Below are 25,814 nucleotides of genomic sequence, written 5' to 3'. Positions count from 1 at the left end.
GTCAGGCAATTTCTTCATTACATAAATTTTTGAAAGTCGTTAAACGTAAAGTTTCAAAAGACAAAGCTGTTATGATTGAAATTCTTTGTAATGTAAGCTCTTATCTCCACAATCCGTTGTACGAACACCACATGACCCTAAACGCGGATATTTAAGCACAGTATAAGTAATGAGTCCTATTCGGGACAGACCGAAGTGGACTATGAGCAATGTGGAGGTAAAGATTCATAATTTTTGATTTACAGCACGTACAGAAAGTGATGTCCCGGCTGCCTTTATCCCCAGGTTTCCGCATGTACTCATTTTATAGGGGATGGGTGAAGAACCCTTAAGCTGTTTTAAAACGAGTAGAACGGGGAAAAAAAAATCCCACTGAGGATCGAACCAGGGCCATCCGGTTGGTAGATAAGACACCTTACCAACTACGATATAATGGTTTTATAATAATAGTTTTATATAATACTAGTTTTTCTTCTCCAAGCCTTCGACTCGCTGTACACTATAGTTAAGACAAGTCTTTAATTAAAAGTTGTAATTGTTTATACTTAACTTATTCTGAAAATTTAAAAAAAAAAAAAAAAAAAAAAAAAAGTGTTTGCCCGTCAACTAACTTGCGGTTATATGAATATTAATACTCAAATCTAAATGCGGTTACGGACGTTATCTTAACAATAAACAAGCAAGTCCATCATGATCCATTTTTAAATAATTAAATTGAAACAATACAGTTTAAGTTATAATTACATTACAATATATTACTGCTGAAACACACGAATATTTATACTCAAGTCTAAATATAGTTACGGTATTGTCCTATTTCGAAATAATTGAATTGAAACAATGCATTCTTTAAGTTGCAATTAAATCGTCACAATAATTTTCAATTTGCAAATTGGATGCATGCTAGTGCCATCTATTGCGTCAGGCAGACAGCACACGTAGCTACACCTATTAGGAAAACTGTGAACTATTAAAAATAAGCGTTACACACAGACTGAGACGTTCTTGATATAAAGAAAATCTCCATGATTCTCAATGAGAAAACACTTTACTATTTCACTGCATTAACCAACATTATATCACGTAGGAAAGGAACGCTCACAAAAATCCAACAGTCGCAGTACTAAATCTTCAACAACTTAATTTTAAATCAAACACTGGGGCTTCAGCATAAGTACGATTTCAAATTTCAAACTACCAAGAAGCAAGTCATTCAGAAGCACACTACATGCTAAAAAAACAAAATAAAATACATGCTTTGATGTTTTAAATTTAAGTAAATTAGAAGATCCCTTTTCAAGTTTCAACTGTCGGTTAAATGTAGCAAATAGTCTACATTTTTTTTTTTTTTAATTGCACGTTACTGAGAGTATATTTTCTTTTTCTTCATACAAGGACAGTAAAATAATCAAGTGTATACAGGAAGAAAAGATACCCTACCATACCGATCATTACGTAACATGATGTGAAGAATCTGTCCCTTACTTAAAAAAAATAAACTAATAGATAACTCTTTTCGCAATTTTTTGAGTGCAACAAATACGAAAATTTTTCCAATATAGACACCAGTATTGATTTTTTTACTGGATCTTCTAGAAATTAGATTACTTCAACTTTAAACTGCACGGTAAAACATTTCTTAACACATTTAGAACTGACTCTTCTCACGGCAACACTAACAGCCTTCGTAAAGTGTTAACAAACATTACAATTCACAACCAGCCTCATCACCTCACGGACATACAAATGTATTGTTAGACCTATATAAGTGAATATAAGTCATCGAAGTCTCTACAGAGTTCTTGCTTCGTTACACTAAATGTTATCAGCATAAAGTCGTGTGTGTTCTATATATAAAACTATAGATCGGATCATTATATATATAATTAATTTAAATGTTTGAATTAAATAAAAGTGCAAACATTGTAAGCGGGATCTATTCTAAACTTCAAACAAAGTAAAATAATAAAACTCAACAGAATTTTAAACGATCACATGCATGGTGTAACATGAGTTTGAGAACTAGTTAGCATGTGCATTTCAAACGTTTCATCGCTTAATACTGCTTGCTACAAACCTCTCAGCATTATCCACATGCTGAGGACTGTAAAGAAAATATAAAGCTATTCGAATACGTGTCGAATATAAGTAATTTCACTGGAAAAGATATAGTTTAATTAAAAATAGTACATACAACACATAGAAGTTATCATAACAAACACAAATATCACAATACAATATATATTAATGAAAGGAGGAAATAACCGATTTAAACTTACTTTTACACACCAGATCCTCTGTTGGTGCGAATTCAATCACACAAACAAAGTGTGGACTGGATAGGGACTCGAACCTCGGATCTCCGACATACCATGCCGATGCGTTAACCACTGAGCTACCAAGTCCGCTTCCCAGAAGAGCCACACACTCCTAAAGTCGGTGCTCTTCATTTTCCACTAGTGGTCTGATCATAGTGGCGTAGTGATTAACGCATCGGCACGGTATACCAGAGATCCCGGGTTCGAGTCCTGACCCAGTCATTCACTTTCTCACTCTATGTGTTAACACAAATTTATATACTTTTTCTTGTGACTACAGAGTTAATTCACAATGGCGCATGTATATTTTACCAATTGTACCTTCAAAGCTGTAATATTAATTTTATTCGACCTTCCTCACAAGAAGGTCAACAAGCTTCGCTGGATTTTTTTAAAAAGAGCAGCTTATTTTTTGATTAATTTATTTTATACGTTATTTTGTTAAAATCTCAAGATACTTTCTTTTTCTTAAAAATAAGGAATATTTCATCTTGTTTATATATGAGTTACAGGGGTTCAAATGTTAAACACGCTCGCCTTTTAGAGTACGTGATAAAAGGATTGGTTTCCAATGGGTCTATGTCTGAGTTAGCACATAAGCCAGAAAATGGAATGTTAAAAAATTTCTTTATCTCTATTCAATATCCTGTCCTGACATTCCCGGTACCTCTCAATCATTATTTGTATACATTGGACTTAAAAAAAAAAAAAAAAAAAAAAAAAAAAAAAAAAAAAAAAAAAAACCGAATATTCCCTTGTGTTGGACAAGTACTGCAATCGAAAACTTGGTAAACATAAATTATGAGAAATAAAACAATACTGAAAAAGAAAATATAACCAGACCCATATCATAATTCTACGACAAACTGAATAAAAACATTTTTTCCCCTTGTTCCTTCACTTATTGCTTAATTTTCCTTCGTGTTTGGCAGTACTGGAATCAGATACTGACATACTGACAGAACAAAAATTATAGGAAATAAACAGTACTGAAAAAATAAATTATTAATATAACCAGATGACCGTATCCCTACAACAAATAAGATTTTTTTAACAGAGAATTACGCTTTTCGAAGAAAATAATAATAAACATCACCAATTCCTTTCCAGCAGCCTGGCGGATCTAGGTGCGCAGAAGACGACTTCAACGATTTATTTCCCTGTCTCTTTCTCCATCCTTGACCTTTTCCCATCTTATTGCCCTTCTTTCAACTTCATACTTCATATTGCGTTTGATTTAAACTAGTCGCAGAGCAAAATAATATGTTTCTTGCAAAAATTACTAACGTGTAACACTTTCGCCAACTATCCACTTGGATTCATCAGACTCTATCAGAGATAACTGTCAGAGACTCAGCGAGTAGTTTAAATCAAATTAATTCTATTAAAAGCAAAGCTTGTGCAATGGATCCAAGTTCATCTAGGATCTGTTCCTTGGTCTTCCTCACCTGTTTCCTGATTTCTTTCCTGTTATTATGTGTAGAACATTCTAATATGAGCACTTTTTTTTAAATGCTTTTTTAAATAACGTATCCTACATTTTTCTTTCTTGGACACTTACTTAGATGATTGTACTTCTAATGATATCACTTCTTACTCTTTTCAAGAGTGTTTCTTAAAAAATGTCATCTCTCCACTTTTTTTATTTTATTATTATTATTTTTTTTAAATAATCATAATCCACTTCTTACAGCGTACGTTATTATGGGGTACAAAGTCGTGTCGTATAGAATGGTTTAAGCTCTCCTCTGTATGTTTCGATACCATTTCGGATGTTTCCCGCTTTAGTATTATCTTCTCCTGCCTGTAGTGAACTCCTGCCGCAAATTCTGAACTCTGATATTTGAAGTGTTTTCTACTGTGACTTGTCTTATTTACCTGTCCTGTTGGAGTTCCTTTCTTGAAATGATCAAAACCTCATTTCTTTCTTGACTGGTCGGTTGGATCAAACTTTCTCCTCCTTTTCAGCACGAAGACTATACGAGACATGAACTCAAAGTTTAACGTGAGATTCAAACCACATGAGCTCCCGTCGGGAATCAAACTCGGTCTCCTGCGCCGTTCACTTTTTTCTTGATTTGCATGGAAGCCATTTTTTTCTGTGCATCTGTCCCAAGAAGTAAGTTGTCTTTGCACTTTAATACAATTATAATTTGACACACAGGATTAACTAACAGTCACCTATAATATGCTTTAGGAATCCTAAACGGTTCTTGCAATTCTGGCATGATTTCGGCAACCAATCCTGTTGTCTTCGACGGCTAGAGATAATGAAGAGTTTCGTCTTCACACTTTTTTCATTTATTTTTTTATTCAACTTAATAGTTTTTCCATACAGGACACTACAATCAGCAGTAAGGTACTGAAATTTTAATTATCACTATACTCTTAAACTCAACGTATCGATACCAGTATAAAAACAATCTATGATGTTACTCTTTACACGCGTTTCATACAATGTAACATGTTTTAATTCACTTCAGTTACACGCGTCTTACATTTTAAGTTATTTTAGTGTTGTGTGTGTAAAAAGGACAAAGTTGAATAAATTGTATATATATATAAAAGAAGAAGCTATTTATTACTGTCTAGATGTAGACAGGACTGATTGCTAAAATCATACCAGGAATATGACAATATTTTTAGAATTCCCAGGATACACTATAGGTGAGTATTAATTTGTTTTAGCACTACTCTGCTGTCTCACCAGATGATTACGTCGTCTGCAAATAATCCAATTCTACCTCCTCACAGTGACAGGTGGGCAACTCCCGTAAAGGAGGCTAACAGGGCATAAGTTCCCTCACATCCAACCTAGTGAGCTGTAAAAGGATTGATAAATCTGCTTTCAAACTTACGATGCTTCGTATGTAAGAATGAACGTACGATCTGGTACTGAATATCCTGCCTCTTACAGTTAAAGTACAACTGACAAACAACGTGGAAAAAAAGAATATTTGTTGAAAGATGATTTGTCTCAAAGTAAAGGAAAACTCAAAAAATATTTTAACACATTTTCTTTTATATGTCAAGTAATCCACCACAATTTTAATTGTCTTTCGTAATTTTCGGACTGGCGTAGCTTTGAAAGAATAACTATCAACCTCTACTGGAACATATATCACCAAAGTCTTACACTTGTTTTTACGTCTGAACTGCCACGAAGTATCTACATAAACGATATACTGAAAAGAACAATGCATGTTTGTATAGAGTAGACAGGAAAAATAATTCATGTGGTGGTACCAAAAAGGAATATTACTGTTAAAAAGAACTCCTGTACATATGTGTTATTCTTTAACATACGTACTTTTATATCTTTAAATTTCATAAATAATACGCAACAAATTATCGTGTAAGCAGATACCGTGTTCGGCTAGTTTCCAGCAAGCTGAAATAAAGTGTTCGTGATCATGACCCCCGCTAGGGTCAAAAATTGAAAATACTTCACAAACAAACAGAAGAGATAAAGGGTGCAAAGATAACTATATTGTTCCATATCCACGAAGGTTATTCCTTTGATCAACTATCAACAAAACAACGTCTGAAAATTAAAGCAAACTTACCGTATCTTGAAGTCTTTTAGAAAAAAATTAAACCTGAAATCAAATACATGCTTTTAAAATCACGTTACTTGTAAAATAGTATATTAGGTAGACAGAAGCAAGAGTGGCTTTCTGTGTACAGTAATTATTCAATCAATCCCAAATCTTACCCAAATCAATTACCACAACAACAAAATTAAAATAATAATAATAATAATAATAATAATAATAATAATAATAATAATAATAACTTTTAAGGATTCAGAAAATGAAAATGAAATGAAATCTTAAGTTTTACGTCCCACGCTTATGCCTGCTAGGCTAAAGGAGATGGTGATTATGAAAAATGAATGAAAGGGTGGAATGAAGAAAGTGGGAGGAAACGGGAGAACCCCGAGAACCCCCCCACACACGGTGTTCGCCCACCACAAAGTTCACTTAGCGGGAGCTGGGATCGAACCCGGGACCCCACGTATCAGAGGTGAACGCTCTACCACTGAGCCAACGCGGCCCTTTTAAGGATTCAGATCAGAAATGATTTCTATGACTCCCTAATGGTAAAGATAAGTACGAATGTCAAAAAACAGTAAGACGCATTCAATGAAAGATAAAACAAGCTTTCTCTTTATACGATATTATAACATCTACTGTGCTTACTTAGTTTTACATTCCACAATTACGCCATATGGGCTAATGACACTAGGCGTCCAACGGGAATCGTACCAACAGCAGCAAAGTTGAATACGTCAGTATTTGGATACCTTAATAATAATAATAATAATAATAATAATAATAATAATAATAATAATAATAATAATAATAATAATAATAATAATATAAGAAGAAGAAGAAATAATTTAATCCTCAAATTTGGTTAGAAATGGACTTTGTAAAAATACAAATAAATACCCAGTGGGAAGAAATAGAGCTCAAAAAATACAATCTTTGCTCACCAGCTGACCTCCATCGTACAATCTAAAATTTAAATTTCACTCATATGACCAATAACCACCATAGCTGCTTCTTTTAAATATATCCGGTAACATTTGATATCCGTTGTATTAGGAATAATAAATATGTATATATAACAAACAAATTACAATCGGTAAAAACGAAGATCAAACTAGTAACATCTTGTTTATGAACAAGCGCTGCGCTCCATCAACAGCACTAAAACGTCCAGGAAACACACTTTGCTTTCAGATAAGTGTGTACTCTATTTACAATATTCAGAATTGTACTTACGGATCAAAATCTCTTGGCTCACGTGATGGTGGAAATTCAGGTCGTTGTTGTTCTCTTGGGTCACGAACAGGTCCAACGGGAGGTATAGGTGGGTTCCCTGCTCCAGGTGGAACACGAAGATCTTGATCTCCCATTCGTGGCATCCGCGGATCCATTTGACGAAGATCGAGATCTTGGCCTGTTTTAAATAAAAGCATGAAAAATATATTTATTACTTAACTATTTTAGTTGTGATTTTATGAATATACGAAATATATATATCACTCATATCACACTTCAAAAAAAAAGAAAGGAAAGAAAAAAAAAGAAAAAGAAAAAACTTGACATTTGTTGGTTGGAGTTGGAAAAGCCCCCTATTTGCACCAAGGCTAAATAAGGTGAGATCAGATTTACATACATTCCCACTCGATCAACTCTGGGGCTGAAGACCAGATTCAATTTGCGGAGGGCATACACGTGGTTCAGATCTAAAATTAAGCCGGGGTCCACATCTCAGTCTTCAAAAGAGTTATTTAACTTTACCTAACTAATCAACAACTTGCCACCAAAAAGGAAAGAAAGAAAGAATGAAAACTCAAATTGCAAGAAGAGCACAAACATCTTTTAATTCTCTACTCGTTGTCTTCAATTTAAACGAGGCCATGGGAAATCAGAGATTGGAGAATACCGAATGACAAGAAAGATAAGAAATAAATCAGATATAAGAGTTAGTAACATCATGAAAGTATCTCTTTGGAAAAGCAAACGTAAGTTTTGTTAATAATATAGAGCTACTAAATTTTGGAAACTTCCTTCTTTCTCCGAACTAAATATTGTTTATATGTTCACTGAATATATTCGCTCATTTTTGTAAGTACGAGCGAAGGAAAAGAGTGAGATAAAGCGAAGAAAATTAGGTGCTTACTGTTGGAATATAAGAGGGCACAAAGTGCTCATTAATTGACACTGTCCGTTAGGAAAAAGAGGAATTTGTACGTGCAGATATTATGGTATATGATATAAGATTTAAGTGTTAGATTGAGATACATATTGAGTTAGTTTTACGAAGATTATTGAAATACTAGGAAGAGGAATTGAGATACATATGCTATATGATTTAATGAGTATATGAACGAGTACAGATTAAGAATAAAGGGATGCTAATGGATATGTAGCTATAGTGATTTAAGGATTTCGAGATCACACTTAGAATATTACATATAGAGATATAAATGTGCTAAGCGTAATTTTGAATTAATTGACTTTTTGGACCTAACAATTTTGGCGCAGTCGGTAGGATAAGAAGATTACATATCACAATGTCAACAATTTCCAATTTTCCTCCATTCAATGTTGAGACTGATAATTTGCAGTTATACCTGGACAGGTTCGAACATTTCTGTATAGCCTCACAAATTCAAGAAGAAAGGAAAGTGTCAACATTTATAACGGTAATGGGTGCCGAGGCTTATGAACAGTTATGCAATATCTGTTGGCCGGATTCTCCATCTAAAAAAACATACACAGAACTTAAGGAACAAATGAAAATTTATTATGCTTCTAAAGTGAACATAATATCTGAGCGTTATCAATTCCATACATTGCGACAGAAGCCTTATCAATCAATAACTAGTTTTGTCCTGGAGCTTAAGAAGCAATCTTCTTATTGTGAATTTAAGTGTTGCCTAGATGAAAAACTGAGAGACCAATTTGTGTTCGGAGTTGCCGACGAATCAATACGCCGTAAACTGCTTAACACCAAAGAATTAACATTTCAAAAGGCAATAGACATAGCTCTCCAGATGGAAAGTACAGAACATCAATTGCGTTTATACAAGCCTAACAGGAATAATGTTTTGAATGCAATGCAAACTACCAGAGATCGATTCTCGAAAATGAAAAGTAGGCCCATGTCAACGTCCAGCTCAAGTTCGGGAGCATCGAAAGAATCACCAAAAGCTTCTCGTTGTGGTTATTGTAGATTGAAACATAAAAGCGGAGCATGTCCGGCATGGGGAAAACAATGTTTAAAATGTGGTCGGATGAATCATTTTGCATTGGCATGTCGTTACAATACATTTACTTCCCAGTCTAATCAGCAACAAGCACTGGTAGCGGAGGACAGGCTAGCACTGGATCAGGATGGAACAAGTCAGGCACAGCCAGAACTAATCAACTTGGCAAATATAATGCATTTAGATTCAGTATCAGGTGGGACAAGCGATGAGCATTCATTATCTGTTAGTCAGTTTCAAGGAGGAATGTCTGAATTAGTATTCTATGATCAGACAGACCCGAAGAAAGCAGAGAATTCGTACGTTAAGAAAGAATTGTCTGATGAGTTAATAGCTGACAGGCCACAAGTACCTATGCATGAGTTTGTCGAAGGAAGCATTGATCAGTACCAGACTTTGGAAATTATGCAGGACAAGTTAGATGAGTCTCCAAAGAGATCGAAACGTGTGTGGAAAAAATGGTTCAATAAAAGTAAGGAGAGAAGTGAGAAGGCAACATCTAGGAACCCGAGGAACATAAGATATGAGGATGCTGCAGCTAGGAAGAGGATTAACACGATACAAATTTTGATTATTAGAAGTAAGATATTGAGATACATATGCTATATGATTTAATGAGTATATGAACGAGTACAGATTAAGAATAAAGGGATGCTAATGGATATGTAGCTATAGTGATTTAAGGATTTCGAGATCACACTTAGAATATTACATATAGAGATATAAGTGTGCTAAGCGTAATTTTGAATTAATTGACTTTTTGGACCTAACACTTACTAAAGCATGTTTAGAAATACCTAGATTATCATTTTTGCCGGGAGAGGGGAAGCTAAAGAGTCATCAATCCAAGTCACTTCAGCAAGGGGTTGACACCCACCTATCTCAGCAAGAAAATTCATGTGCTTATGTAGTTTTTGATGCTGAATCCAAAACTGCAAACCGGTTGAAAATCGGTCCATTGGGTCTGGACTTATGGACCTTTGAAATTAAAGCCTGTAACGTGAGAAATAGTAGTCGCGAGAGCAAAGGGCACATTGAAAAGAGGGTGTAACTTTCTTCAAGGTTAACGTAGAAACATAACTTTTGTTGTTGTTTGTTTCCTCTATAAATGTACCTTACAGATACATAAAAGTTATTCTCGCAACGGTAGAAGGAAAATAGAATATCATCAGTAAGTTAAAAAAAAATTTAAAAAAGGTGACAATCGCCTAACATTGTAATTGCAAGAACGCATCTGCCCCATCGCAGTTTGCATGAAATTTTGTGTGAAGGACCGTAGCAACATACCCATTCAATAATACAAAACTGGTGATGGGCAATCCATTAGAACCATTAAAAATGTAATGAGCTGAATGTTTTATTTCAGAGCTTGTGACATGTGAAGTACCCAGGTATGAAAATAATACTGGCGTAAAATCAAGAAATAAAAACACTGTTACAGTATGTATAGTTGAAAATCTACTTTTGCATATGTACTCTCTACTTTTCTGTCACTAAATTGCTTGGAAATCTGACAGTTTGTATGTTCGTCTTGTGGTCGTGGTTACATCTACTTGACAAAGAATATTCGTGAAAGGCACCAAACAAGTGTCTGTGTTCTGTGGGCAGTAAAAGGGCCATGAGGGTCAGAAGGGTGCGTGAACATAACACCAGCATCTCCTTCTAAGAACACTTCGGTTATTAGTCGAATTTACACTTGTTGTTGTACTTGCACACTACTACTCTAATTAGTTACCTACTACTCTAAATACTGTTAATGTTTTGCATGGCATTGGAGTTACTGACCCATCCCTTGAAAAATTAGTTGATAAACAGAATTCCGTGTCCACACTCACGAATTTGGCACTAATCTCCAGTTGTTCAGTTGGCTGGAAACAATGGAAACTTCTTGTACCCGGGTCAGTCTTTGCAGCCAAAAACCTGTCTGCTAACTGTTCTCGAATAGTTTGTATGTCTTCTTTTGCTACAAAATAAAACTGAATGCCACCAACGAAGTCTTGCAGTAGCTGTACATGGCTTGTGCATTTATGATGTGTCCACTGACAGTTCTCTGAAGGCTTGCTTTAGTTACAGTTCGCTTTATGGTACCACCAAAACTATCACAGGGTGACTTGACCACTGGGCTTTTAATTGAAAATCGGCTTCATTATGGCACAAATTCAAGAAGGATTTACAGTTCTTACACTGTCATGCATAACCATCTATAAAATACTCAATTTCAGTCACTTGTGGAATGTTGCTTTTTATGAAACTTGTCAGAAGTTGCTGTCTTGTATATACTATTGGGACATCATGACCTAGATCATCACTTAAAATACAAAAATTTCTGTGTTGTAGAATTCCATCTACTTTGAAATAAACAACACAAACATGCAATGTGCAACAGCCATTGGTTCAGTGGAATCTCCGGGCTTCATCTTGAATGACAAATGAATGATTTTCACTGAAGTCCGTCAGTATCACTGCTTCATTGTCTGTAGACACTCCTTTCTAGATTTTAGGTAACGAGATTGCTGCTTTGCTATGTATGCACGTGGAACAAGCTACCGGTAACAGTTAATCTCAAATGTTACATAAAGTCCAAGAATTTTCTGTTCAATCAGATAAAGGAGACAGACAAAGAACTAAGTCACCAAATGTAATATTGCCAATTCCCCTGAGGAAGTATTTATACATGCTGTTGCTGATACCAGTTATATGATAATTCAGACCTAGCATCATGTAGCATATTTTCAACTCATTATAAATTTATTTTTTTGTTTATGGTTCTTATGACTTCCCCATCACCATATTTTTAATATTGAATGGGTATGTTGCTACGGTTCTTCACACAAAATTTCATGCAAGTGAGATTGGGTTTGATGAGTTCTTGCAATCACAGTGTTAGGCGTTTTTACCTGCAGTTTGCTTAATTTACTGATGATTTTTCTCTCTTTTCCTTCTACCGCTGCAAGAATAACTTTTATGTATCTGTAAAGTGCATTTATAGAAGAAACAAACAAAACAAAGTTCATGTTTCTACATTAACTTTGAAGAAATTTACACCCTCTTTTCAATGTGCCTTTAGCTCTCACAACTACTAATTCTCACGTTACAGGATTCGAAGGTCAATAAGTCCAGAACTAATAGACCGATTTTCAACCGGTTTGCAGTTTTGGATTCAGCATCAAAAACTACATAAGCACATGGATTTTCATTCCATTCTGCGACAGGTGGGTGTCAAATGAGACAAATCCTGGCTGAAGTGACGTGGAATGACCCTAAAAGAAGTTATGCCAGTGAGAGAAAGAATACTCAAAAAATGAATGAAAAAAATACATACTTATTCAGAAATAGAAATAGAAATTTAAGAATGCTCCCATTTCTTTCTGAACAGAAATATTGATAACAAATACAACAATCAATTATAATGTCGTTTTCTATACGGCTAAGGACCGTAAACACCAAAATTAAGAAGGGTAATTCACTTCACAAACTCTTTAACAAAAAGTGGTGAATGATCTCGGTTACATCCATTTTATATAGAGCTTAGGAAGGTGATATGTATACAACAATAATTCGAAAACAAAAAGTCATATACAACGAATCATATTTAAAAACTGCGTAATTCTGACGTTTCTATTTTATTTATTTATTTATCCATTTGAATGGAGCTTAAAATCACATAATATCAGATAGCCTTTCTATGAGAATTAAATGAACTCTACTGATATCTTCCATTTCTCTTGATATTCTTTAAAAATAAATGCATCAAGGGTAACTTCAGATAATGAAGTTAGTTGTTAATGGCCCAGGTCTGCGTTCGTATATATTATATTCTATATATCACTGGAAAGATATTCTTGAGGACATATTAAAAGCTAAAGAAAAATCAGATAAATTGAGATGTAAAAAAGCCGTTTGTATGTGCTATTCATGACAATGATTTGAAATGAAAAAGGAAGGTTTGAAACAATGTGCACTGACAATTTAAACGAGGAATGGTCATGAAGTTTTTACTATCACTAGGAAAGAAGGGAGATAACGTATATGAGCTTTAGTGATATATTTAGTATTTCTCTATACCATCACCATTCAAGGCGACACACTTAACCCAGGGTAGGATCACTTTCTGGGTGCAGTAATCGTAGAAGTCTACATTTTGGGTGTTGAAGAAACGTCCCACCTCAGAAAACATACATTCCTCGTCCCGGAAACGCCTACTAAAACGCACAAACTTTAATTGGAGGAAGATGAAGAAACCAATAAGTGAGTATGGAAGGTGGAAGAAGTTCATAACAAAATGCTAGCAAATGTGACTGCCTCCTAAGTCAAATGAGTGGATGCACTGACTGCCCCAATTAGCACCGTCGAAAGAATTGACAGACAACTTGCATATGTCTAAGGTGAATTCACGCTGGTGCGCTACTGATCGCTGGATGAACAAAAAGGACTCCCATACTACAATTTCCAGTGGTCTTCTGACTAGCAACTGTACAACCAACAAAAACTGAGAAGGGACTTTTGTAAGATACGAACATCGAAATGCTTACTCTCTCATTCTACTCACATGATCTTGTTTTCAGTGAACTTTGATTGCTTCCAAAATTGACAGAGTCATTGTTTGGCAGACGTTTTGCTGACTTTTCTTGTCTAAAACAGGCCCAAAAGAAGACTTTTCAGGGCCTTTTCACAGTTGAATTAAATTAAAGGATTGCCACGAAGTATAAAACTGTGTGACATATGGGAAAAGGCACATACACCCGCCGCGAAAACATTTCGGAGCTCATGTGAAAGCTGCCGTAGTAATAGATCTATCCCTTTGTAATTTTGTATCTAGTGTTGTTTTGTATCGAACACAGATATGTCTGCACGAACGGATCTGGCAAAAGTGTATTACTGTTGATAAGCGAGTTCATTTCATTTTGTGTTGTTATCGACACAGGAATGGTGACTTTCTGCTATAGTGTGTGTTATAAGTGGATGTTTTCGTGTGGTGCACTTTGTGTTTGATATTTTACTACTGTGTTTAACTGTTCCGAATGGGAGCTGCTGAGGTTCGACGTCCATAGTCTTCAGGTCGATACGACCCAAATTATACGGTTCTGGCCGTTAAGCACTCCCAGTCTGTAATGGCGAAGGGGTATTTTTCAGGTGAAAACGGTAGATGAGATTCAAATTTCTTACCACAAAATATGACGATGAACGTAGACCGATATATCAATGTTCTTAAGGACCAGTTAGTGGATATGCTCCACACCCACGTGTGAGATTTTTTTCATGCATGATAATGCTCCTTGTCACAAGGCTAAAAAAGGTAGCAAATTTTCTTAAGGAACAACGTATTAAGATGTTAGAATGACCTGGGAATAGCCCCGATCTAAATCCAATCGAAAATTGCTGGTATCGTATGAAAGTATTCTTGGGACAGAAGAAGCTTCAGAACATAGGTACCCTACAAACAGAATTGAAGAAAATGTGGTGTATGACATTAACTTAAATTACTTCCGAAGTCTTAACGATTCCATTCCCAAGAGCATTCAAATGGTTCACAAAAATAAAGGCAACATGACTCCGTACCACTATATGCATTTTTTGTTTGTGATACATTAATAATAGCTTTTCACATGAAGTTTCTGTATTTATTGTTTTTGTTTATGAGGTTCGAAGCGTTCTTACGGCGAGTACTACTTAACTATCTAATATCTCATCATAAATGTTAATATTTAGTTGTCTATTTTTACTAATTCATATGAGAGTGAAATATATCCTCTGAAATTTCACACGCAACTTGCTAATTACAGAAAACTAACGATATATGATTCAAAATAAAAATCTAGTATTAGAAGTAGCACTGAATATTAAAATGAATGTCTTTACAAGTTTTCTATTATTACGCTCAATCTGACGAGTTCAAAACTTTTTTTTTTTTACTTTCTACGTATTGGCAACTCTAAAAATACATTACTTGTATATCCGCATACTATGCGGACAGAAAATATATTCCTTGCCTACAAATGATGGAGGTGCATGAGGACCTGTAGGTCTATCTCCCATCATGGGCCCTCGAGGAGGTCCTGGAGGTCCTGGAACAGATGGCATACTCGGTGGGCGTGGCCAGGCTTCATCGCGTGGTCCCGTGAACTCTGGTCGAAATGATGGTGCTTCTGGCCTCGGAGGACCTGGCATGAACGGAGGACCAACGCTGTTTGGTACTGTTGGAGCAGGCACAGGCCCTGGAACAGGTACTGGCATCGGAACAGGCATAGGAACCTGCACTGGAGCTACTGGAGCTGGAATCGGAGCAGAAACCATAACAGGAGCAGATAGTGGATTGTGAATTGGTCCTGTAGATACTGGCTGTGGCACAGACGACACAGGTGTTGGAGCCTTTTCTGATGGCATTAGAGTAGGGGGAGTAGGGTTACTCTTGTGCAGCATAGACTGAAATAATAAAGAAAAATTATATTAGATTAGATCTAACAAAATATTTAATTTTCAATACAAAATAAATATTACTGACAATGAATTACAGAGTTGATAGGAAAGTAGAAGAGTAGCGCTCCTCTCATACTTCACTATATTTACACTATGATATTAGTAATTATTTTGTTTTGAAATATTTATTTGGCAACTATCGTAACTGACATGCTTATACAGAATGGATCACCCGTTTGTCTGAAGGAGACGAAATCCCATTCCCCAATCGTCCAGAGATGACACATTCAAAATGGATAGTGTCACACTAGCGAACACCTTCTGATTCTCTTCTATAATTCTTTCCCTTCTTTTGTAAGTTTAGAGAAGCTTTTTTTGGATTGAAAGTTCGATATTTTTATTTGGTATCTTATATGTGTATATGTTTCACAGATCAATGTATTTTCCGATTCATATCCAAATTTTGATTTAGATATATAAACGGACTGATTACTATACTTTTAGATGAGAAATGTAAACCTATCTTTCTTCTTGGTTAGAGTATCTTCAAACTCATTCATAAACGAATCAAATATCACATAGATCTGTCAATGATATTGTTTCTGGTAATAGGAAAAGTTCCAATTCCACTATTCGAAGCTGACTTCAACAGGAACTAAACAGTTGATACCCACTCCATTGCCAGAACTTACTAATTTTATGCACTTAATTTAGGAATATGGTGAATTCCTGAAGCGCTTTACTTTCTTCTCCAAGACACGAAACAGAAATCAAGCCTGATCATTTTGATGTAGATGCCAAGCTTCTAACTCTACATTCTGGTAATGTCCATGGGAAAAAGCATTTCAAAATTACTACTATCGGACAATATGAATCTGGGATCTTTTGATTACTACCAAGCTATACTATTGATAAAAAATTAACTTTCATATGCCATGAAAAAAAAAAAAATCAATCATAATTAGATAGCAGGCATACCACAATAGATTCTAGTTATTACACAGTTTTTTACTGAGCAAAATCAAAAATTGTAAGAGAAATGCTCTTTGAAACAACTAAAGTGGGTGACGAGATACTATTCTATAAATCTTAACATGTCATTGTAGAGTTCATCTCTGGTGCGAGGGGTTCTTTCATTAGATCCCAGACCATGTGAGTTTGTAATGGACAATATCATGTCTGTCAGTTTTCTCGGGAAGATCGCCCGTTTTCTCTCACACTTTCATTCCACCGCTTCATTGTCATTAAGTATTCATCCTGTTTAGCTCAAATGGCATAACCGTGGAACGTTAAAGAAGTCATTTTTTTTTATTTTCAAGTTTTATTAAACGGTAAGCCAGTGACCCAAGATTGATTTCTATCCCAGTCGCACAGTTTCACTTGAATATAATTTCACCTATAGTCACTTAGATGTTATATCGATTATTATTAGAATTATTAATATCGAAGAATATCGATTATTAATGGAATTTATAATAAATACATAAATAATAATAACAAATAACCTGGTGTTACAATCCATCCATGTAGGTTATAGCTACCCAAACACATTTGATTAGAAAATGCGTGCTCAACATATAGGCTTCCATCACCGTTATTTCTGATCTTTCAATTACAGTTGCCAGATCTTACGTTTTTTCCATAAATTTTCAACTTTTGCGGCACGTTTTAAGTTTTTATTTTCCTAATTAAACAAATTCTTCCGTTTCTTAATCAATTAAAGAAATGATAGTCCTGGACACTTTTAAAATGTTTGTATTAGTGCGAACAAAGTTAGAGAAAACTGATTTCTCACATATAGTTAACAGCGAAACCAATATTATAACTTACTAATGATGTTAAATACCAAGGCAACGAAGTTTTGTGTAATATACGTTCTACTTTTATGTGTTACATTTTTAAAAAAAATGAAAATACCCCAGTGTATCGATCAAACGTCATGCAATTTCACAAATGATGGTTACGAAAGACGCATTATACTCTGAAAACTAAATGCCGACGGTGCTGCCATCAATGTGTGAGATCGGAAATTTTTAAGACCATTTTCGTATAAGAAAGCATATAATTTTACCACTAATATGTTGTCTTTAGATCTAATAAATGATTTTGAGTATGCATTATTAATATATTTACTACTTACATAAGATGTCTTTTAGTCATTTTAAATCCTCTCTTGAAGATTTTCAACATGAAAGAAATTACACTAAAGAAAAACGTACTGTGTCCGATTAGGACTACTACAGTATAAGTTAGAGTTACGTACCACTGCAACTTCCGGATCAACAATTCTCATGACAACCTGAGCTTGTAGAAGAGCATACGCAAGTTGTGGGTTCTGCAACAGCATTGTTCGAGCTTCATTCGGGTTATTCTGTATGAAGAAATAAGTACAAATATTTTTTTTTAAATAGTTAAACTGGAAAATATGTAAATTAAAATATGCATCACAAATAAAGCCCAAAGGCCCTTGCTGAGCCACAACGATGAACTGTTTCTTGACAATGCTAATCAGTATCAATTACAACATTAAAACAGTCAATCTGAAAAAGAATTACTTACTGTGTTTAAATTCTACTATGGTTTTACTATATTATTTCGACAAACACTTTGCCTTCATGATAGATCAGGCTATAAGAGGAACCAGCAAGAGATCTCTGACAGCTCGCAGCGGCATTGTCACTGCTCACGTTTCACGGCTTTTTCGGTGAATTTATAATGGTGATTTTCCTAATAGTGCAAGAGTGACCGTGATTGGTAACATTAGCACCAAGGTAGAGACTTCATTTTCCTCTGCACGTGGTAAGAAACTTTAAGCACCATCTCCTGATGGCTCCTCTATAACTCTCATGTAATTCTTCTGGTTCTATGTGCCCAACTCAATAATAATGATATTAAAACATTTGCTAATTCAAACCCTTAAGCGCTAATAAATACTTTTCTACACGCTTTTCTTCTCCTTGCTCTTATAAACACTTTGCACTAGACCTCTTTTAACGACAAATGTAACGTAGAACTAACTAGTTTTGTAGATATATGCTAACCATTGAAACATATTTGTAAGACTGCTGTTATAATTATTAACTTGTACGTTTACACACTTTTTAGCTTATTATTTTAAAGTCTAGTTGAACAATCGCAATATATTATTACATATTTAGTGGAAATTAAAATCTTAATGTCCTTTTGGAAAATTATTTAGTGCCAATCATTCTGTTTTCTCCAGTAATCTGTATTTCGTTATATATATATATATAAACTGTCTGTGTTCCGAGAAAAATACCGTTTTGAGCAGAATGGAGAATCAGAGCCAAATTTAATTTATGCACACTGGAAAGCTTTTCGAAATATTTGTACTGTTATGACTGAAAAATAATTAATTATTGATATCTTACACTTGTAATTTTTATAATTTGCTACATTTATGGTTCAGCCTGCCTTTATCAAGACTGAGTAGCGAATTTTTTGTCCTGATAAAAAGGACTCAAACACGACTCTATTCGTGTTCGTGGAACACAGCTGAAGTACCTTAACCCTATCTATTCGATGGGAAACAAGGCTTCAGATAAATAAGGTTAAGGTACTTCATTCTTCTTCAACGAACATGGATAGAATCGTGTTTAAGTCTTTTCTTTGTCAGGACAAAATCACTGCTCAATCTTAATCAAGGAAGATTGGACTATAAATGGGATGACATTATATAAATGCAACTAATTATAAATATTACAAATCTAACTTTTTATTTTTCAGTCATAACAATACGAACATTTTACCATGTAAAAGGTTTTCCACTATGGATAAATTAAATTTGGTTCTGATTCTCTATTCTATTCAAAACGGTGTCTTTTCTCAGATTAAAGACTACTGGAAAAGAACAGAATGATTATAGCAAATGATTTTGCTAAAGGACGTGAAGTTTATAATTTTCAAAGCGGTAACAAAGGAGTAAAAAGAAAATTTCACACAGGAGAAGTTAGGTTCAGTTATATCAGCAAGCAAATTCGGTCATTCCATGTCAAATTATCAAGGAGGGTAACCATCAAGTATTTTTTTTTTTCCTTTCCATATTTTCGCCAAAAGTTATCTTACTAATGACGTGCCGACAAAGATTATCCGTTATTTTTGTCTTCCGTTATATTGGATTTAGACTTATTTTTCTTCACTGCCGCGCGTGAAAATAAAGATTTGCAGTGGTGCAGAAAAGAGGCTACTGCATGGTTACAAAATATAGAAAGTTGTGGTTTGTACTACCTTAAAGGTATTGGCCTTTCACAAAACATATATAAAGACACGATAATGTTTTCATAAGAGACTTTCAAGATCTCTTATGCATTAATCAAAACTACATAATCAGCCAATTTTAAAACCCCGTAAAATTAAAAGTACTTGAAAATATAGGATGGGGTTTTCTGCACAAGAACTACGGCTAGAAAGGTTATTAGAGATTATTAAATACAGCTGAAATTGAAAGTCCTTCATGTAAATTTTTGAATCAGAAAATAAAAACATTCAAGTTTCAACGTACGTCAAATTTATCAAAAGGGGGAGCAGGAAGAAATTTGAAATTTTGGCCCTAGATACTCTTACTAGTTCTGAATAGACACTGAGATATCGTTTTGTGGTTTGAACTGATGAACGATTTACAGGATCCCAAAATTCTTATATAAAGAGAGTTTTAACTTGAGACTGTAAAATATCTGGAGAAATAAGTATCGGACGAAAGAAATGTTCGAAATAAGAAGTTAATATTTTGGAGGGGGAAATTCACTTGTGATGAAATTCACGTTCCTCAGAACCTTGAAAGCGGGATGGGGGTAACTTTAACACTCTTAAATGGGAATCCCCATTCCGTATTGCAGATTCGAATTCTAAGGGGGGTGTAGTAAATTTTATTCGATACTTTTATTTTCCCAATTCGTGATAAATGGCGCTATAATTAGTGAAAACTATAACGTACAAAGAGTGAAAAAGTGACTGGACCAGTACTCGAGCCCGGGACCTCCGGCATACCGTGCTGATGCGTTGACCACTACGCCACCCAGTCCGCTTCCCAGAACAGCCACCCGCTCTCTCACTCTCGAGGTCGGTGCTCTCCACTCAGACCACGTGGGTTGTACCGCATAGCCCTGCTGTGATTGTACATCTCTGTGTCCATATATTGACCACCTATGACGGTTGTGATTTCATATAGATATTAATGAGTTTATAATTTCTATATGAAATCAGAACCGTCATAGGTGCTCAATATATGGACACAGGGATTGTCCATATATAATCCTTTATATATATATATATATATATTAAACGTTCTCTTAATTTGTGGAAGGAGACGTGAAAGATTGCTCTGCATTCGGCGTGAATTCAGATAATTCAAAAGTGGCAGTGCGTTACGTGCACCGTGCTGTGGTAATTGCATTCCATTACATTTTATCGGCTACATCTCTGCGTGGTCCACGACTACGATACCTTAGAGGCTATCCAATAATTTTTTTTATATATATATATTTAACATGGTTTCTTTAATTGAGAAAGATGTTAATCTAATTGTTAATAAGGGAGCTTGTTTATAAGTTGCTACATTCGTTTAATTTATATTACTTTTGAAGTGTATTTTATTTTACATTTTGAGTACTACTGATGCCACATTGAATTGCATATTTTTTACTACATTCGTTTTGAACTGTGTTCATTTGTTCTTATTGACTAGTTTTGCCTAGTTTCATGATTAGAGCGATGCCGCCGATAAAATGCTTGGTAACCAACTATGATTATTATCCCATGCTGAACAGAATTGCATAACCACTAAGTTCACGAAGAAAGCAGAATCATCTTTCACGCCACCTTCCAAGAGTCAAGTAAACGTTTAAGGTAAGAGAGTGATACTGTTTATCGCTGGGATTACCATCTTGAAGGGTCTCAAAACGAATCTTTATGTTTCTCCAGCATTACACAATAATTTTCAACATTTCCAGTGTCTGAAGAAATTTTCAGTACTTCAAGTATCAGTAGACACCCTGTAAACACAAATACAGGCTCCAGGCTCTTACAAGAAGTGAGAGTCGGTGTGGATTAGCAAATACGAAAGAACAAAATCGATAACATTCGAGATTGGGGGGGAGGGGGAAGGGTTCCTTGGGTTTCGTGGGTGGAAAAGGGAAGTATTGGAACAAACAAATGAAAGCCGATGTAGCTATCCACGATAAAGAAAAGAGGAAATAGCATGATTGCCTTTTAATACGTCATCCAGAATGCTGCAAAGAAATGCTGATAAAAGAACCAACAACAAGCGGACAAACAAGCCAAGCCAATCTAAGGGTGGCCAACACCTACCTGCTGTGAATATGTGGAAGACCAACAAGCGGACTATTTTTAAGGATGTTAAGGAAGATGCCGATAACCAGATAAACAACTAGTACATAATAGATACGAGAATGTACTTCTTTTATGCTACCCACAAACCACTAGTCGAGACGAAAAGGTCAATAAAAGCAATTTTATTTTGTCATTTCAGTTTCCTACCTGAACGCACAACTTCATCTGCTTCATGAGTTCAAACATTTGTTCCGGTGGCAGAGAAGCAACTGCTTTACTAATGGCTTCTGGCGCTTTGTCAGGTTCTACAGGATCTCCGTAAGGATTTTCTACTACTGGCCCTTGAAGCAGACCTGCAAACCAATAATTATTAATTCTGTGATTGCGTACCTATATTGTATATTCTTACAAAGTACTCATATTTGTTTATCTGTGATTAAAACTTGGGCCTCCTAAATAGCCGAATGGTTTCGTCATTCACCTTAGACACAAGAAGTTCCAGATGCGATTCCCAGACCAAAATTTGTTAGTTTACATAGAATAACGAACGTAATACTATCTATCTTAAGGACTACAAAATACGAAATTTACACCGAAAAAATAATAACCCAACAGGAAAAATTATTTTATCAACACCTTAACATTATGCTTTCCATTGTCCTACCATCTTTTTGGGCTACCAAATAGTCTTCCTGCTAGGTTCTCCTCAACTAAAACTCGGTACACTATCTCATCCATGCTATTTTACGGGGCACGCGATAGTCCCATGTACGTCCGAGGTCTAGGAGATCTATCTGCAATACACTCAAATTTACATTATGTATCAAATATACTCGTGTACAAATTTCTTTGCTGATGCCCAGCACTTTACAAAAAATCGTGATCGAATGACGGGAAAACGGCTAAACCGATTGAAATGATTTTTTGGATATAGTGCTCACCTACCTTGAACTATGATTTTATCGTGTTATTTAAATTAAAATTCGTATCCTAAGAGGAACAAAATTTACGCGAAAAATTGAGTATGTCACGATCCTGTCAAGTTCACAAGACGAAACTTGGGATGAGTTTCATTCAGACGATTTTCTCAAAAACGACTCAGGCACTTTTGTTCATATACCATAAATAAAATTTCATTAATAATTCTATAATGCTGTGTAAATTACTTCTTACGAAAATATTCACAACGGGTAGTTTACTCTTGAGATGAGTTTCTTTCCATATGATTTTCTCTAAATCGATTCTGGCGGCCTTGTTCATATTTCATAAATAAATATTTTATTAATAATCCAATAATGTTGCGTAAATCAATTCCATGAAAATTTCCATAATAGTTTACTTTTAAATGGGACTTTTTTTTGACAGTTTTCTCAAACATGGGTTACGTGATTTTTTTGATATTTTATAAACATATATAACAAGTATTTCATCAATAATTGTAACACATGGAAAGTCTTCTGGCAAAGTTTTCCAAAAACGCGTTATATATATATATATATATATATAATATTTCACAAGAAAATATTTCATTAATAACTGCAGCATGACATGGTTTAGTTTACAGAATTGGAGCGGGCAAGTTTAGTGTAGTGGGCCAAATCTTTTGCTTAATTGTTATTTATGTATTTATTACCTCAATTTTACGCAGTTTATGTTGTTATAATTTCTGGCTCCAGATTGGATAATAAATTACTACTTTTAGAGGAACGAAACCAGTTGAAAATTTTTATTTAGATTGGAAAACTGTAACTCTCTTTTCTTATCATTTCCACACAACTAAGAATATCTCATCTCTATATAACACATTACCAAAACACAATGGAATAAATACCAGCAAAATACTACTTACTTTGCATTTCCATTCGCGACTTCTCTGTACAAGCATTATCTACACGTAGCGTCCGTCCTCCAATTTCATATCCATTCAGATTTCGCATAGCGCTAAGGGCAGTTTCCTGATCCTTGTACTCACAAAATCCATAACCTTTCGGTTTCCCTGTTTCACGGTCATAGACCAACCTAAATAAATAAAAATTAATAAACGATCAATATTAATATTGAAATTTTGTTTATATTAAAGATTGGTAAGAGTAGTTAAATGAGTTCTGTTATTTGAATAAATAAATAAATAAATAAAAAACTAGACATAGTTCATGATGTCAATACCACATTAACATTACACACCAATAAACGACTTTTATTCTTCGTACACTTATCAAGTTGAATTTCCAGAATTCTTTTTAAAGGTTCAACAGTTTCTTCTTTTCTTCACAAAGGCTACATGAGACGTGGCCTCTTTTAAACATAGATTCTACCACGTGAACTCCCTCCGGGAATCGGACCGGAATCCCCAAAGATACTAACGCTCATATTTATTTTTTTAGTTCTTTTTCATGGCTTTAGGTTCTGAGAATTTTAGCCTCTTTCCAAAATTTCAACTTTAATTGAAGACAACTTCCACACCAACAGCACTTAGCACACCTTTGTTTTCCTATCATAACACGAAAAAGCATCATTTCATTACAATATTCCAAAGGAAAAAAGAATTTAGGATGTAGATTTCTGGGCTTTCGGCATCTATGGTCATTTAGCCCGTCTCGTATGAGGGATGACGTCCCTCGGCGAGCACACTGGGGAAGGAAGGAAGCGGCCTGAGACCTATAAGTGAGGTAGCACCCCGGCATTTGCCTTGTGTGAATGAGGAAAACCCAGGAAAGCCTCACTCAGGATGGCTGGCCTGAAAAAGCTTTCTACACCTTTTCGACTGAGTGCCCCCCACTGGGAATCGAACCAGGGACCGCTCGCACCAAAGACGAGAGCGTTAGCAACAAAGGGGGGGAAAAAAGGTGGGAAATTCAATAATCATGAATAATCGGATCGCTTGGTAGGAAAGAAAAAGGTCAAATCGGTGGATTAAAATAGGTCTGCTAGTTCGAACGAATTATTGGTAGGCTTATTAGAGTAATTTTCTAAGACAAAAATATATTAGAGAAAATTCATAATACATTGCTTAATAACGGTTCTGAAAATATAATAATTCGACTTAGTGGAACAAAATTATCATTTAGAATTTATGCATACATTAAAACTTCGTTTCAAACCTTCAGCGTTTTTTTTTTTTTTTTTTTTTAAGCTAAAGATATCTTTTGTTTAAATAATTAATATTTTTCTGAGCAGGGTATGCACTTTTTTATTAAAGATAAAGTACTTTGTAACGGTTTCCATAACGTAACGTTATCTTCCTCAGACGTTAATGTCCTTAACGGGAGATACATATTAACGTCTGAGGAAGGTAACGTTACGATATGGAAACCGTTACGAAATACTTTATTTTTAATAAAGAAGTGCATACTCTGGTCAGAAAAATATTAATTATTTAAATAATAATTCCAGAGTCAACATGGAGGAAGTTGCATCTTTTATGTAGGAGGTTGCGTGAAATAAGTGTCTCGATCTAATGAATCTATATACTAGAATTTATTAAGACCGTAAAATTCAACTGGGAAAAGGTTAAAAACGCTATACTTAAGTTTCCTATTTAAAATATATTGACAAGATATAAAGAAAGTAAGTTTGGAAATAATGAACTTTTACTACGTTACACTAACATCATACCCAAAATGTTCGTCTATGGTGTTTTTAATTTTGTAAACTAAAATTATATTAGGTTCTAATAGAATACCTGAAGCACCTGACTAATAGACTACCTCACAATAAAGTATTTCCCAAATGGAGAACGAGATGTAAATTAAATTCTATATCAGAACGAATACATAATATGTATGTTTCTTAGTAATTGATACTTTTTAGTATCTGCTAGTTTGAATTTAGGCAACCCCTAAAAACACATGATAAGGGTACAACTTTCAGGAACTAGACAACCATTGAACATAAAACTCAAATGTAGTGAACGTGATAAAGCATTTCTCTGATTGTAAAATACACTACAAGAAAACAAAGGTGATACTTGAATAAGAACATCAAAA

The 25,814-nt window shown here is 34.8% G+C and overlaps 1 protein-coding gene across 4 annotated transcripts in view; it reads right to left on the bottom strand.

The window, feature by feature from the left end:
- CstF64 (cleavage stimulation factor subunit 2 CstF64) overlaps positions 1 to 25,814 on the bottom strand; it is an 82,027-nt gene that overhangs the window by 36,971 nt on the left and 19,242 nt on the right. For 3 of the 4 annotated variants that reach the window (XM_081728966.1, XM_081728967.1, XM_081728970.1), the window contains exons 3-7: positions 23,678 to 23,847; positions 22,036 to 22,181; positions 17,783 to 17,890; positions 15,093 to 15,525; positions 7,109 to 7,286 (exon numbers count right to left, since the gene is read on the bottom strand). In XM_081728966.1, coding sequence (XP_081585092.1) covers positions 7,109 to 7,286; positions 15,093 to 15,525; positions 17,783 to 17,890; positions 22,036 to 22,181; positions 23,678 to 23,847 — 1,035 coding nt within the window. The remainder of the gene's footprint in view (positions 1 to 7,108; positions 7,287 to 15,092; positions 15,526 to 17,782; positions 17,891 to 22,035; positions 22,182 to 23,677; positions 23,848 to 25,814) is intronic. The other variant, XM_081728968.1, reaches the window with a different exon arrangement.

Source organism: Thermobia domestica, chromosome 10 (assembly GCF_964235325.1).
Source record: "Thermobia domestica chromosome 10, izTheDome1.hap1.1, whole genome shotgun sequence".
NCBI lineage: Eukaryota > Metazoa > Arthropoda > Insecta > Zygentoma > Lepismatidae > Thermobia > Thermobia domestica.
The sequence above is the reverse complement of the archived record's forward strand: the minus strand, read 5'-3'. Positions and strand labels throughout refer to the sequence as shown.